Below are 15,557 nucleotides of genomic sequence, written 5' to 3'. Positions count from 1 at the left end.
CCTGAAGAACATGGGTTATTTCAGGTAGGAAGGGAGGGGAGGAGGAGCCGAGAGGGAGGGTGCAGCCAATAGTAGCCAGAAGGCAAGCACGCACCTGACAACGTTACACAATACAGTCTTTGACACAACAGTGAGAGGCGCTGGCCTTATCTGATGTGATGCTGGTGACAGAAACAACCACACTATTGTTATTTTAGCAAACACCGCCATTGCACATGATACAGTCAATAAGGGTGAAGAAGAAGGAACACAGCAAAGGTAAATATAGACATATGGTATGTCAGAAATCTACGCCCTGTTGCGCACATGAGAGAGCTAGTCATTTTACTCACACTAGTGTGTGTGTGTGTGTGTGTGTGTGTGTGTGTGTGTGTGTGTGTGTGTGTGTGTGTGTGTGTGTGTGTGTCAGTCAATAGAGTTTCAGACACTTGTAGAATCTATGTTAAGGTGCATTGAAGCTGTTCTGGCTCGTGGTGGCCCAATGTCCTATTAAGACACTTTATGTTGAGAAAACATGTGGTTCGAGGCTGGGTTTCTATATAGCACTTTGTGACATCTGCTGATGTAAAAAGGGCTTTATAAATACATTGGATCGAGCACACCTTAATATCACGTTGTCTGATGTCCATATTTGCGGTAATATATGGACAGAACCTGATCATTCCCATGTATTTGGAAGTAGCTGTCTGAAAGAGCAGTTTACTTCATGAGAAATATGACGGTGTGTTTTCTGTGTGGGGGCAGATGGATGGTTATTCAACATCTGGCTTCTGTGTTTAGTTAGGGGACCGGGAGGTGGCTAGATCAAGACATGTTGCAACATCTTCTGGTTCTCCTGAACAAGCCTGCATTGCTGCAGTCTGCCTCATCACCATGGTTTCCTGCTTCAAACCATACCGGGACTTTCCTGACTATTATTAGATAGTAGAAAACAAACTGGACTCCCTCCTACAAACACGCACACACAGAAAGTGGAATGAATGGCCAATGTCCGGTATCACCTCGGCAAGGTCAGAGTTCTGACTGATTTTGAGAAAACACAACAGCACATTCTTGTGGTAGATGGTGAAACATCTTAGAACTAAGGATCACTTTGAAAACAAAAGTTCTAAAATTGAATAATGTGCACCACTGAGCTATGCTGTCCCGCAAACCTTCTATTCACATCAAAGAACAAACAACTGAACATTTCTTTAGCTATCCCACAATAGCCCTGAAATGGTCCACTCTCCTTGGTTTCTCAGACTAACTAGGCTGCATGATTAGACACGCCTGAGGTCCCTTCTCCATCTCTATGAAGATGCGTCACGGGTGGGTGCCCCATCCAGTCAACACGTGACTGTCAGCAGCAGCCTGTAACACGGCCCCTACAGGAGGAAATAGAGTCCTGCCCACTACTTACCCTTGACCCCAAGTAACCCTGGACCACTCCCTAATAACCTGACGGTACAGGTTCACGTGGGGATAACGTGGGGATAAAGAGGGCACCAGACAGATTTGCATCATGCGTCACCTGTGCTATTTAGACCAGGTTGTTTGAAGATGTGATGAAAGACAGATCACAGCGGCAAGTAGCCTAGTGGTTAGAGCGTTGGACTAGTAACCGAAAGGTTGTAAGATCAAATCCCCGAGCTGACGAGGTCAAAATCTGATGTTCTGAAAAAGGCAGTTAACCCACTGTTCTTAGGCCATCATTGAAAGTAAGAATTTGTTCTTAACTGACTTGCCTAGTTAAATAAAGGTACAATTTAAAAAAATATCAGGTGGAGGGGTGTGATATTTGACTGTGTACCTGGGCACTAGGGAGTCCCCACCTCTCAGGGTGGTAGGGTCCAGCTCAAAGATGGAGGAGATGTCCATGCCATCAGGAACAGACACCAGTTGGTACATGACCCTTTCCTGGGGGGTTCGCAAACGCGCTCTCAGGGCCTCATGGTCCGAGTCCAACTGGAGGTACAGTATAAAGAGGACACTGTTAGTTCATATTGAAGTCCCAACACAGCAGTCCAGTTCATCATTTCAATATTACTGTGACTGTGTGTGACACAAATGAGGAATGAAGATATGTTTCCTCTAATCTGTTTCTAGTTAAGACTTATGCATGGCATCAATAACTTAAATCAGTGCTATATCAATGGATCACATTAAGAAGTTAAAGCATTGCAACACTGTTCGGGTTACTGCCGTCAGAGATGTTCTAATTTCCAGCTTTACAGTACAGTAAGGCAAGTTAATCATTATTCTGATATTGGGATAATTGACTAACCTAACTCCCTCTTTTCCTCCATCCCCCAAGACAAATACACCAACCAACACATCTCTCCTTGAGTACTCATCAGTACCACTCAGATGAGGACTGAGCAAGAAGTTACGTTGAGATGGGAGTTACGCCAACTCAGAGACCTTTTCCAATTTTAGAAGAGCTAATGTGTTGTTGACGCATCCTGTCAAGTTGACTGATCTAAAGGCTAATTCAATTCAGAATGCATTTAGATGTATATGATATATAAATCTATAAATAAAAACATTTGCGGGATGTTCCCCAATGATGGAAGGAGCCCCCTCCCCCCAGTTTGGGAATCACTAATCTAGGCTAAGGGCTTATATAATAAGTGAGTTTTTATGAATGCAATTCAATAAGAAGGAAACTGAATCAAACTATGGAAAGACAGACAGACCCTGGATTCTACCCCAGAAGATCATATTTCTTTGGCATATTCCCTCCATAGCCACACTCCACACAGAGTAATAGATGGTGTTCTACTGCCATCTATGGCTGAGCTCCAGTACCATACACAGAGAATATGGTATGATGACATCAAGTGGAGATCTACTACAACTGCCAATGCCATTGAATTTGTAAACCTATTACAAGTGGACGCTCTCCTTTCAGAATATGCAGAAAAATCTTCAAAATGTGATGATAGAAAATGGTTTTCATAAGAACTACTCAAAACACACTACACACAAACAGTGGCTTGTATGGAGAGTTAAGAATTAAGGAAGTCAGCCCACGATTTAGTTTGAGTTCTCTTCAAGAGGGTGAATTCGCTATTAAATCGTGGTTAAAGAATCTCTAAATTCATCAATGAAGTATTTCAGAGGATGAAACACACCAGGACAGACACAGTACCTGGAAGTTAAAGGGAACAGAATCCACCACCTGGAAAGAAAAACAAGATCCAACACAGAGTTGAAAGTGTAGATCAGCGGTAGATAGGGCAAGTCAGAGCAAACACAGCTCAGACATGAAACACGGACATAGAGTAGTCTCTGGTTGACTTACTGAGGATCTGGGCTCAGGACATTCTTCCTTATAGTCGGGGTTCACCTGAAAAGATATCAGGAACCAGAATGGGATACTTAACTCCAACATGTGAGGAAGCAAGAGGCAATACATAGTCCTCTTATAAGTGAATAGAAAGTAGATCAGGTCCAATTTAATCAAGCCCCGTTGTTAAGACTTTCAGATCGCATGCTGAAGCACTGCAAGATGATGGTACACATTATAATCCCAGGTATTAATCAATTGAGCCATGCAAGTGGTTGGTTGGTAGACTATCATGTAATATGACTACAGTCAGGTGTGAGAGGACTCACCTCAGCAGCCAGGTATGATCCTGTTGCAAGGTGTTTGAACCGGAACAGGCTGTTCCAGTAGCCAGCTCCGCCCCGACAAGGGTCATGGTGGACCACCTGATAAATGAATGCAAAACCTGACAGCATGAGAAACAGCTGTCTGGACTGATAACACACGAGTAAAAACATCTTATAAGATGCAGGACGACCCACATGGTTTCACCTGGTTCTCTCCATCCCAGGGGCCTCATTTATCAATCATGTGTAGGCAAAAAAAACATGTGCGTAAACCAGGCATGGGAACATTTCCACGCAAAGTGTGAGATTTAAAAATGGGAACGCTTGCTTGAGAGTGTATGTAAATGTACACACAGCCATGACTATGTGTATGCACAGTGCCAAGTGGGGGAATGAGGGAACTGCTTGTCAAGAGTAACCTAGAGAATGGGGAAAATATATGTTGAAAATGTGTGAATTCAATAATTATTCGATTTCATTGTATTTCCATTGTGAATTCATGCAACACAGTATCTTAACAGGCTATATCATATACATACATATACAAAGCATGTGGACACCCCCTCAAATTAGTGGATTTGGTTATTTCAGCCACAACCGTTGCTGACAACTGTATAAAATTGAGCTCACAGCCATGCAATCTCCATAAACATTGGCAGTAGAAAGGCCTTATTGTAGAGCTCAGTGACTTTCAACGTGGCACCGTCATAGAATGTCACCTTTCCATCAAGTCAGTTCGTCAAAGTTCTGCCTCGTTAGAGCTGCCACAGACAACTTAAGTGATGTTATTGTGGAAACGTCTAGGAGCAACAACGGCTCAGCCGCAAAGTGGAATGCCACGCAAGCTCACAGAACGGGACCGCCGGTTGCTGAAGGTCGTAAACATTATCTGTCCTCGGTTGCAACTCACTACTGATTTCAAAACTGTCTCTGGAAGCCACGTCAGCATAATAACTGTTTGTCGGGAGCTTCATGAAATTAGTTTCGAGCAGCCGCACACAAGCTTAATGCCAAGCGTCGGCTGGAGTGGTGTAAAGCTCACCGCCATTGGACTCTGCAGCAGTGGAAACACATTCTCTGGAATGATGAATCTGGCAGTCCAACGGATTATTCTGGGTTTGGTGGATGCCAGGGGAACACTACCTGCCCAAATGCATAGTGCCCACTGTAAAGTTTGGTGGAGGAGGAATATTGGTCTGGGGCTGTTTTTCATGGTTCGGGCTAGGCCTCTAAGTTCCAGTGAAGGGAAATCTTAACGCTACAGTATACAATGAAATTCTAGACGATTCAGTGCTTCCAACTTTGTGGCAACAGTTTGGGGAAGGCCCTTTCAAGTTTCAGCATGGCAATGCCCCTGTGCACAAAGCGAGGTCCATATACAAATGGTTTGTCAAGATTGGTGTGGAAGAACTTGACTGGTCTGCACAGAGCCCTGACCTCAACCCCATCGAACACCTTCGGGATGAATTGGAGTGCCAACTGCGAGCCAGGCCTCATCGCCCAACATCAGTGCCCGACCTCACTATTGCTTGTGCCTAAATGGAAGCATGTCCCCACAGCAATGTTCCAACATGTAGTGGAAAGCCTTCCCAGAAGAGTGGAGGCTGTTATAGCAGCAAAGGGGGGACCAACTCCAAATATGCCCATGATTTTGGAATGAGATGTTCAACAAGCAGGTGACCACATACTCTTGGTCATGTAGTGTAATTTGACCACATCAGTGCATTTTGTTATGATAATAATCAATATAAAGTACAGTAATTATTCAATGAAAAGGCACGTGTGAAAGTGAAACCATTGTTGAAGTTAATGGGAAATTGAATGCGAGATAACTGATCTTGCTCTGTTTGACACAGGTTGCATTTCACAGAGAGCACATTTTTTTGTGACAGGTGGGACCTATTTACAGAAAGTACAGATTGGCATATCAGATATCGTTTTTTTGGCCACAGGCACACACCATCGCACAACAGTTTGCGGTCAAGAGGGGTTTCTTTGCGATTAATGGGTTCCCAGATACCAACGGAGCAATAAAAGCCCCATCCCAAAACGAGTTCAACTATGGAAAAGGCTTCAACTCAATTAATGTGCAGGTGATAGGTTATGTGACGCACAAAAGACGCTGCTGAATGTGGTGGCAAGGTGGCCAGGTGCAATTCATTCTGCACAACAGCAATGTTGGCCTCTACGCCTATAGGAGAGAGCTGTTGAGGATCGATGGCTTATTGGTGAGTGTTGCCTACTCATTTGAAGTATATTTGCCATTGATAAAGCAACTTGAATTATCCTAATGGGCTTCTCTGTTTGTTCAAATGTTTACTGGTCAAGCCACAACTGAGCGAGCCAAATAAAACCTTTTGGTTGTATTCAACCTCTGACACCAACACCTTTATTTCAGGTCTCGGAAAAGTTTTATGCTTCTTATCTTTTTTGGGTCGCACCATTGTACTGTATATCATGGTACGGCGTTGTATATTTCCCACAGGCTTTAAAGGGATGATTTTGACCATATATGGTTAATTAGGGGCGTTTCGCAATGCAAATAGACAAGGTTGTGCACGAGCACTGAGGCTGAGAACAATATTGGTTAATATCATTGGAGATCTCCTACCGGTGTGCCTATGATGGCGTATGATGGTTTGATAAATCACACTTTCTTTGCAAACGGACATTCTAAATTCTGTTTCTAAGTAGCATTTTAGAATAGTTTCACCGCAAAATTGATAAATTAGGCCCCAGGACTTATTCAGGGAAACTAGCTTTGGAACAACCTACAGAATGTCATGGCAATGCAAAGTTATCGTAAAAACCATATCCTTAAATATCAGTGTCATATGTGATTGTGTACCATGAATTTCACCATGTATCTAATATCTCATTGTCCTATGCTCACCTCCACTTCCCACAATGCCTTGCTGCTAGTGGCGGAGGTGGCGGACTGGCGTCCTGTAGTCCTGAGAAAGACGTACTCCTTCTTCTTGAAGTCGTCACATGTCAGGAACTTCTCCTGCTCTGCATGGAACAGCCGAACAACATCACCCTGGCAACACAAACACAGACACCAGTCAGTAAAATGAGGGCAGGAGAGCCATCTACCCTGTTTGTGTTATTGTGTCCAATACATTTCAATCAACTAATCAGAGTACCTACCCCTTTAAGAATAGTCTCCTTGTTGTCACTCCATTTCATGAACAAAACTACTTTCCAACTTGTGTTGCAGTTTACAGAGTTCACCTGAAAAACAAAATGATAAGCATGTGTGAGTTGTGTCAGGAAATACTTGGTATAATTCTCAGTTATACAGTTGGGATAGACTTTTATTCACATCATCAAGTTTGTTTAAAAAAAGGGACATCAAAACAAATGAGCCTGCACCTTTTTGTGCATGTGGGTTTGTACAGGCTTGCAGGAATGGAGAAGCTCAGTAAATATGCACTGTGTGTAGAAAACATTGGGAACATCTGCTCGTTCCATGACAGATTAGCCAGGTGAAGCCAGGTGAAAGCTATGATCCCTTATTGATGTCACTTGTTAAATCTACCTCCAACAGTGTAGATGATGGGGAGAAGACAGGCTAAAGAAGGATTTTTAAGCCTTGGACATGGATTGTGTATGTGTGCCATTCAGAGGGTAAATGGGCAAGACAAAAGATTTAAGTGCCTTTGAACAGAGTATGGTAGTAGGTGCTAGGAGCACCAGTTTGAGTGTCAAGAACTGTAACGCAGTAACCTTGTAGAGTCCACACCCTGACAAATTAAGGCTGTTCTGAGGGCAAAAGGGGGTGCAACTGTAATTTGTCTTTATGGCTGTTGAGCTTTAAGAATGGTGTATGTACTAGCATAAACAACCATCACTTCATTAATTCAAGACAATATGGCCGTTTTAGAATCCATTCTTCACATATAGCAAGGATGATTAGTACGCAACAAAAATAAAACAGGAACTAATGAATGCGTTTCCTCATCTTTGAGAGGACAGAATGAACAATAACAAAGCACAGTTCTCAGCATAGTTAAAACCTGCACTACTCAAGGAAGTGAAATGTGCAGGGACACCTTGGTTAATAAAACAATAGAGACTTTCCCAATATGGATTCTGTTCCACAAGATGAAACATGTACTCTACCTCATTGCATCCTGGGTTGTCGACCAGCTGATGGCTGCTGGCGTGAAGGGGCTGTCCAGCGTTCACAGGGTTAAGGACCACCTTGTCTCCAATCACCACCTAGACAGACCGGGGAGCAATCAATAGCATTATTATACACACACAGTATAATCAACTACACAGAATATCACGGCCACACATGCTCACACACAAACACACATGTACATACAGAGACATGGACACCGAGACACAACAAACAGAGAGACAGTCTGATTGTGTGTCATTGAGTATTTTACATGCACACTAATAATTCAATATTAAACTGATTATGGCAGTAGGCAGATTTTGCAATAGTCATATAAACACCTTACTCTGCATATCCTAATTGGCGTGAAGTCAAATTCTAAGTAAGCATACCCTGCTTTTCTGCGCATTATTTTGAAATTATTAGGACATGTAAACACCTTCAAAATCTGCGTTCCAGCTGTGTATTTTAGCTGCGCATGTAATCACACCAGCCGAGAGCCTCCTCCTTTTGCGCGAGTGAATTGAGTTCAGAACAACTGAATGTATGCATCTTAGAGGTAGTAGTTTTCACTTACCAACTTTATATGTCCCAACTCAGAATCAAATATGCTTCCCAAAAATAACATGTTCCCTGTGGTAGAACGTTAATATTGATCGCCGATTTCCTGCATTTTCAGAGTGCTTTCAGGTAGATGGATTTCCGATGCGTCCATGTAAAACAGGATTATTTAGGGAAATCGCTCTTCTTACAAAGCATGTAAACGTTTTAATCGAAACATTATATTAAATATGTATCCACAATAATCACTTTATTGTGTGCGTGTAACTGCCATCATTATCATACACTGCTCAAAAAAATAAAAGGAACACTTAAACAACACAATGTAACTCCAAGTCAATCACACTTCTGTGAAATCAAACTGTCCACTTAGGAAGCAACACTGATTGACAATACATTTCACATGCTGTTGTGCAAATGGAATAGACAACAGGTGGAAATTATAGGCAATTAGCAAGACACCCCCAATAAAGGAGTGGTTCTGCAGGTGGTGACCACTGACCACTTCTCAGTTCCTATGCTTCCTGGCTGATGTTTTGGTCACTTTTGAATGCTGGCGGTGCTTTCACTCTAGTGGTAGCATGAGACGGAGTCTACAACCCACACAAGTGGCTCAGGTAGTGCAGCTCATCCAGGATGGCACATTAATGCGAGCTGTGGCAAGAAGGTTTGCTGTGTCTGTCAGCGTAGTGTCCAGAGTATGGAGGCGCTACCAGGAGACAGGCCAGTACATCAGGAGACGTGGAGGAGGCCGTAGGAGGGCAACAACCCAGCAGCAAGACCGCTACCTCCACCTTTGTCAAGGAGGAGCAGGAGGAGCACTGCCAGAGCCCTGCAAAATGACCTCCAGCAAGCCACAAATGTGCATGTGTCTGCTCAAACGGTCAGAAACAGACTCCATGAGGGTGGTATGAGGGCCCGACGTCCACAGGTGGGGGTTGTGCTTACAGCCCAACACCGTTCAGGATGTTTGGCATTTGCCAGAGAACACCAAGATTGGCAAATTCGCCACTGGCGCCCTGTGCTCTTCACAGATGAAAGCAGGTTCAAACTGAGCACATGTGACAGACGTGACAGAGTCTGGAGACGCTGTGGAGAACGTTCTGCTGCCTGCAACATCCTCCAGCATGACCGGATTGGCGGTGGGTCAGTCATGGTGTAGGGTGGCATTTCTTTGGGGGGCCGCACAGCCCTCCATGTGCTCGCCAAAGGTATTCTGACTGCCATTGGGTACCGAGATGAGATCCTCAGACCCCTTGTGAGACCATATGCTGGTGCGGTTGGCCCTGGGTTCCTCCTAATGCAAGACAATGCTAGATCTCATGTGGCTGGAGTGTGTCAGCAGTTCCTGCAAGAGGAAAGCATTGATGCTATGGACTGGCCCGCCCGTTCACCAGACCTGAATCCAATTGAGCACACCTGGGACATCATGTCTTGCTCCATCCACCAATGCCACGTTGCACCACAGACTGTCCAGGAGTTGGCGGATGCTTTAGTCCAGGTCTGGGAGGAGATCCCTCAGGAGATCATCCGCCACCTCATCAGGAGCATGCCCAGGCGTTGTAGGGAGGTCATACAGGCAGGTGGAGGCCACACACACTACTGAGCCTCAATTTGACTTGTTTTAAGGACATTACATCAAAGATGGATCAGCCTGTAGTGTGGTTTTCCACTTTAATTTTGAGTGTGACTCCAAATCCAGACCTCCATGGGTTGATAAATTTGATTTCCATTGATAATTTTTGTGTGATTTTGTTGTCAGCACATTCAACTATGTAAAGAAAAAAGTATTTAATAAGAATATTTCATTCATTCAGATCTAGGATGTGTTATTTTAGTGTTCCCTTTATTTTTTTGAGCAGTGTATATATGATCATGTAGAAAACCACTGATAGCACTTGTACATACATCAGTGTTCTCCAGTGTGCTGATCTACAGAGGCCCCAGCAGAGCTGCTATACACTACAGCTCAGGCACACAGGGAGGGTTCAGATTAGTTTAGAGCAGAGGAAAGGAGCCCTTCAAGATAACCAGAAACTCTTGACTTCTGGTAACTGTTGATTGCACAATGAAAGAGAACAGCTGTCACGCCCTGACCTTAAATATCTCTGTTTTCTATATATTTTGGTTAGGTCAGGGTGTGACTAGGGTGGGTACTCTAGGTTTTTGTATGTCTAGTGTTTTTTGTATGTCTAGGGTTTTTGTATGTCTAGGGGTTTTGTATGTCTATGTTGGCCTGATATGGTTCCCAATCAGAGACAGCTGTTTATCGTTGTCTCTGATTGGGGATCATATTTAGGCAGTCCTTTTTCCCAATTTCTGGTGTGGGATCTTGACTATGTGTAGTTGCCTGTCAGCACGCTATTGTATAGCTTCACTTTCCGTTGGTTATTTTGTTAGTTTGTTCGGTGTTCATGATTTTAATAAAGAGAATGTACGCATACCACGCTGCGTCTCCTTCATACGACAAACGTGACAGAAGATCCCACCCAAAATGGACCAAGCAGCGTGTACAGGAGGAGTGGACTTGGGAGGAGATTCTGGAGGGAAAAGGACCCTGGACGCAGGCCGGGGAGTATCGCCGACCTAAGGAGGAGATAGAGGCAGTGAAAGCGGAACGGTGACGATACGAGGATATAGCTCAACGGAGCAGGCACGAGAGGCAACCCCAATATTTTTTTTGGGGGGGGCACATGGAGCGAACCGGAGCCAGTCAGGGAGTCGGATGAGGAGCTCGACGCAAGATTCCGGAGAGAGGTGCTAGCATTGAGAGCGCAGCAGAGCGGGCGTGCTGAGGTGCGTGTCATCAGCCCGGTGTCACCTGTACCGGTCCCACGCAGCAGGCCTCCAGTGCGCCTCCACAGTCCAGTACATCCTGTGCCTCCACTCCGCACTCGCCCTGAGGTGCATGTGATCAACCCGGTGCCACCTATACCGGTCCCACGCATCAGATCTCCAGTGCGCCTCCATAGTCCAGTACGTCCTGTGCCTCCTCTCCGCACTCGCACTGAGGTGCGTGTCATCAGCCCGGTGCCACCTGTACCGGACCCACGCATCAGGTCTCCAGTGGGCATCCACAGTCCAGTACGTCCTGTGCCTCTTCCCAGCACTCGCCCTGAGGTGCGTGTCATCAGCCTGGTGCCACCGGTACCGGTCCCACGCATCAGGCCTCCAGTGCACTCCACAGTCCGGAGCTTCCGGCGTCGGTTCCCAGTCCGGAGCTTCCGGCGACGGTTCCCAGTCCGGACCTCCCGGCGACAGGCCACAGTCCGGAACCTCCAATGACGAACTGCAGTCCAGATCCTCCAGCGGTGGTTCCCAGTTCTGAGCCGACAACGATCAGTGTAGGGAGTGGGGACTGCGTCCAGAACCGGAGCCGCCACCGAGGGTAGATGCCCACCCGGACCCTTCCCTATAGGTCCAGATTTGTGGCCGGGGGGTACTGTCATGCCCTGACCTTAGATATCTCTGTTTTCTATATATTTTTGTTAGGTCAGCATGTGACTAGGGTGGGTATGTTTTTGTATGTCTCAGGCTTTTTGTATGTCTAGGGTTTTTTGTATGTCTAGGGTTTTTTGTATGTCTAGGGTTTTTTGTATGTCTAGGGTTTTTGTATGTCTATTTTGGCCTGATATGGTTCCCAATCAGAGACAGCTGTTTATCGTTGTCTCTGATTGGGGATCATATTTAGGCAGGCCATTTTCCCACTATCTGGTGTGGGATCTTGACTATGTGTAGTTGCATGTCAGCACTCTATTGTATAGCTTCACACTTTGTTTGTTATTTTGTTATTTTGTTCGGTGTTCATTCTTTTAATAAAGAGAATGTACGCATACAACTCTGCGCCTTGGTCTCCTTCATATGATGAACGTGACAACAGCTGTGGTCTTATAACAGCCAGGTGAAATCCTGCTGCCGCACAAGATGTCCTGCACACAGGTCTGAGATGTCTGAGCACTACCACCGCATAATTAATTCCTGTCAACATCCACTATCCTCTTAATGTATATAACTAGTGCTTGGTGCTATCTAACATCAGGCAAATAATGATAACACATTGGTTGACTTGTTCACATCAGACCATGTTGGCTACCAAGCACTAGGTGGCCACAGTGGAGCATCTCATCAGCACAGGAATCATTCAGCCAGAAATACCCTAATGGCTAAAGCTAATGAACTTACCTAGGGTAGCCTACTTGCAATTGAACTAGTACACACCCTGAAGCCATCACAATGTCAAAATAGGTAATGATATATTAATGTATTCGTACAACTTGTCAATTATATACACCCCTGATTCTATTTATAAAGCAGGTAAGCTTAAGTAGCATCAGGCGATAACAGAGGTGTGCTGTCCAAGAGATCCCTGTGATAATGATTTTTGCTCTGGCCACTGATGCCAGGAGCTTTAAGAATCTTGTGTGCCAGACTCACCATGTGAACTTTCAGTGAGATCTTTACATGTTAAGCTCTTAATCACTCTTAATCTAGACGCCTACTGACAATACAACTTTGACCAGCTAGCCTGAATGTTAAAATGCTAGGCATATCCACCAATTAAGAAATTGAAACCTGAAGAGAACAATACCGATAGCTATGAATCAGAACAATCAATGAGCATCACGTCTTGCTCTTGAGAATAAAGGCTGTTGTCTAGGCTTTATCATTGTTCTATAGAGAGACATGACAAGACTTCCTATCTGACCTTTGACCCACACTACAGCCAACCCTGGGCTAGACACTCACACTGTCTCCCAGGGAGCGCAGTTTGTAGAAGGGCTGAATGTAAAACCAGGAGCCCTCGTTGCCTGCAGAGTCCAGCGTCACCCTCATAGCATTCTTCTCCAACAGGGCAGGGAGTCGCTTATTCACCGTCAGGTACTTATTACTTTTCAAGTGCAACAGCTGAAACAGTGGCAGACAACAGACACAGTTATAAACTCATACATGCATGTAAACATAATACATGTACAGATGCATGTCACAGTCTGAGTCTATCATGGAGTGTATCTACAAGGAAAGTTGGAGTTAGATATCAAATATTGGCACAGTGGCCATTCGTAGATATCCCCAAAGAAACATAAAGGTTTAAACACCGTTTCCCATGCTTGTTCAAAGAACCATAAACAATTAATGAACATGCACCTGTGGAATGGTCGTTAAGACACTAACAGCTTACAGACGATAGGCGATTAAGGTCACAGTTATGAAAACTTAGGACACTAAAGAGGCCTTTCTACTGACTCTGAAAAACAACAAAAGAAAGATGCCCAGGGTCCCTGCTCATCTGCATGAACGTGCCTTAGGCATGCTGCAAGGAGGCATGAGGACTGTAGATGTGGCCAGGGCAATAAATTGCAATGTCCGTACTGTGAGAGTCCTAAGACAGAGCTACAGGGTGACAGGACGGACAGCTGATCATTGCAGACTATGTGTAACAACACCTGCATAGGATCAGTGCATCCGAACATCACATCTGCAGGACAGGTACAGGATGGCAACAACAACTGCCAGAGTTACACCAGGAACGCACAGTCCATCCATCAGTGCTCAGACTGTCTGCAATAGGCTGAAAGAGGCTGGACTGAAGGCTTGTAGGCCTGTTGTAAGGTAGGTCCTCACCAGACATCACCGGCAACAGCGTCGCCTATGGGCACAAACCCACCATTGCCGGACCAGACAGGACTGGCAAAAGGTGCTCTTCACTGACGAGTTGCGATTTTGTCTCACCAGGGGTGATGGTCGGATTCACATTTATCGTCGAAGGAATCAGCGTTACACCGAGGCCTGTACTCTGGAATGAGATCGACTTATTTCTCTGCCATTATTTCTACTTTTGAACTCGGACAACTTGTTCTAGGTCCCAAAAAACAAAGAGATCTGTTGAATCTGACAATAAATCTTGATGGTTCTACAGTCGTCTCAAATAAAACTGTGAAGGACCTTACTCTGGACCCTGATCTCTCTTTTGACGAACATATTAAGACTGTTTCAAGGACAGCTTTTTTTCCATCTACGTAATATTGCAAAAATCAGAAACTTTCTGTCCAAAAATGATGCAGAAAAATTAATCCATGGTTTTGTTACTTCTAGGTTAGACAACTGTAATGCTCTACTTTCCGGCTACCCGGATAAAGCACTAAATATACTTCAGTTAGTGCTAAATACGGCTGCTAGAATCCTGACTAGAATCCAAAAATTTGATCATATTACTCCAGTGCTAGCCTCCCTACACTGGCTTCCTGTTAAGGCAAGGGCTTATTTCAAGGATTTACTGCTAACCTACAAAGCATTACATGGGCTTGCTCCTACCTATCTTTCTGATTTGGTCCTACACGTATGCTACAGTCACAAGACGCAGGCCTCCTAATTCTCCCTAGAATTTCTAAGCAAACAGCTGGAGGCAGGGCTTTCTCCAAAAGAGCTCAATTTTTATGGAATGGTCTGCCTACCCATGTGAGAGACGCAGACTCGGTCTCAATCTTTAAGTCTTTACTGAAGACTCATCTCTTCAGAAGGTCATATGATTGAGTGTTGTCTGGCCCAGGAGTGTGAAGGTGAATGGAAAGGCTCTGGAGCAACGAACCGCCCTTGCTGTCTCTGCCTGGCCGGTTCTCGTCTCTCCGCTGGGATTCTCTGCCTCTAACCCTATTACAGGGGCTGAGTCACTGGCTTACTGGTGCTCTTTCATGCCGTCCCTAGGAGGGGTGCGTCACTTGAGTGGGTTGATTCACTGATGTGATCTTCCTGTCTGGGTTGGCGCCCCCCGCCTTGTGATTATTATTATTTGACCATGCTGGTCATTTATGAACATTTGAACATCTTGGCCATGTTCTGTTATAATCTCCACCCGGCACAGCCAGAAGAGGAATGGCCACCCCTCATAGCCTGGTTCCTCTCTAGGTTTTGGCCTTTCTAGGGAGTTTTTCCTAGCCACCATGCTTCTACACCTGCACTGCTTGCGTTTGGGGTTTTAGGCTGGGTTTCTGTACAGCACTTTGAGATATCAGCTGATGTACGAAGGGCTAAATAAATACATTTGATTTGATTTGATTGGAGGTGGAGGGTCAGTCATGGTCTGGGGTAGTGTGTCACAGCATCATCGGACTGAGCTTATTGTCATTGCAGGCAATCTCATTGCTGTGCTTTTCAGGGAAGACATTCTCCTCCCTCATGTGGTACCCTTCATGCAGGTTCATCCTGACATAACCCTCCAGCATGACAATGTCACCAGTCATACTGCTCGTTCTGTGCGTGATTTCCTGCAAGA

The 15,557-nt window shown here is 44.9% G+C and overlaps 1 protein-coding gene across 9 annotated transcripts in view; it reads right to left on the bottom strand.

Annotated features, from left to right (window-relative positions):
• itpr1b (inositol 1,4,5-trisphosphate receptor, type 1b) overlaps window positions 1-15,557 on the bottom strand; it is a 142,263-nt gene that overhangs the window by 93,077 nt on the left and 33,629 nt on the right. For all 9 annotated transcript variants that reach the window (XM_024426847.2, XM_024426850.2, XM_042324288.1 and 6 more), the window contains exons 6-13: window positions 13,034-13,192; window positions 7,723-7,821; window positions 6,748-6,831; window positions 6,491-6,637; window positions 3,601-3,696; window positions 3,287-3,331; window positions 3,134-3,163; window positions 1,793-1,947 (exon numbers count right to left, since the gene is read on the bottom strand). In XM_024426847.2, coding sequence (XP_024282615.1) covers window positions 1,793-1,947; window positions 3,134-3,163; window positions 3,287-3,331; window positions 3,601-3,696; window positions 6,491-6,637; window positions 6,748-6,831; window positions 7,723-7,821; window positions 13,034-13,192 — 815 coding nt within the window. The remainder of the gene's footprint in view (window positions 1-1,792; window positions 1,948-3,133; window positions 3,164-3,286; window positions 3,332-3,600; window positions 3,697-6,490; window positions 6,638-6,747; window positions 6,832-7,722; window positions 7,822-13,033; window positions 13,193-15,557) is intronic.

The sequence above is a fragment of the Oncorhynchus tshawytscha genome, linkage group LG07 (genome assembly GCF_018296145.1).
Source record: "Oncorhynchus tshawytscha isolate Ot180627B linkage group LG07, Otsh_v2.0, whole genome shotgun sequence".
NCBI classification, from domain to species: domain Eukaryota; kingdom Metazoa; phylum Chordata; class Actinopteri; order Salmoniformes; family Salmonidae; genus Oncorhynchus; species Oncorhynchus tshawytscha.
This window is presented reverse-complemented; position numbering and strand designations above follow the sequence as displayed.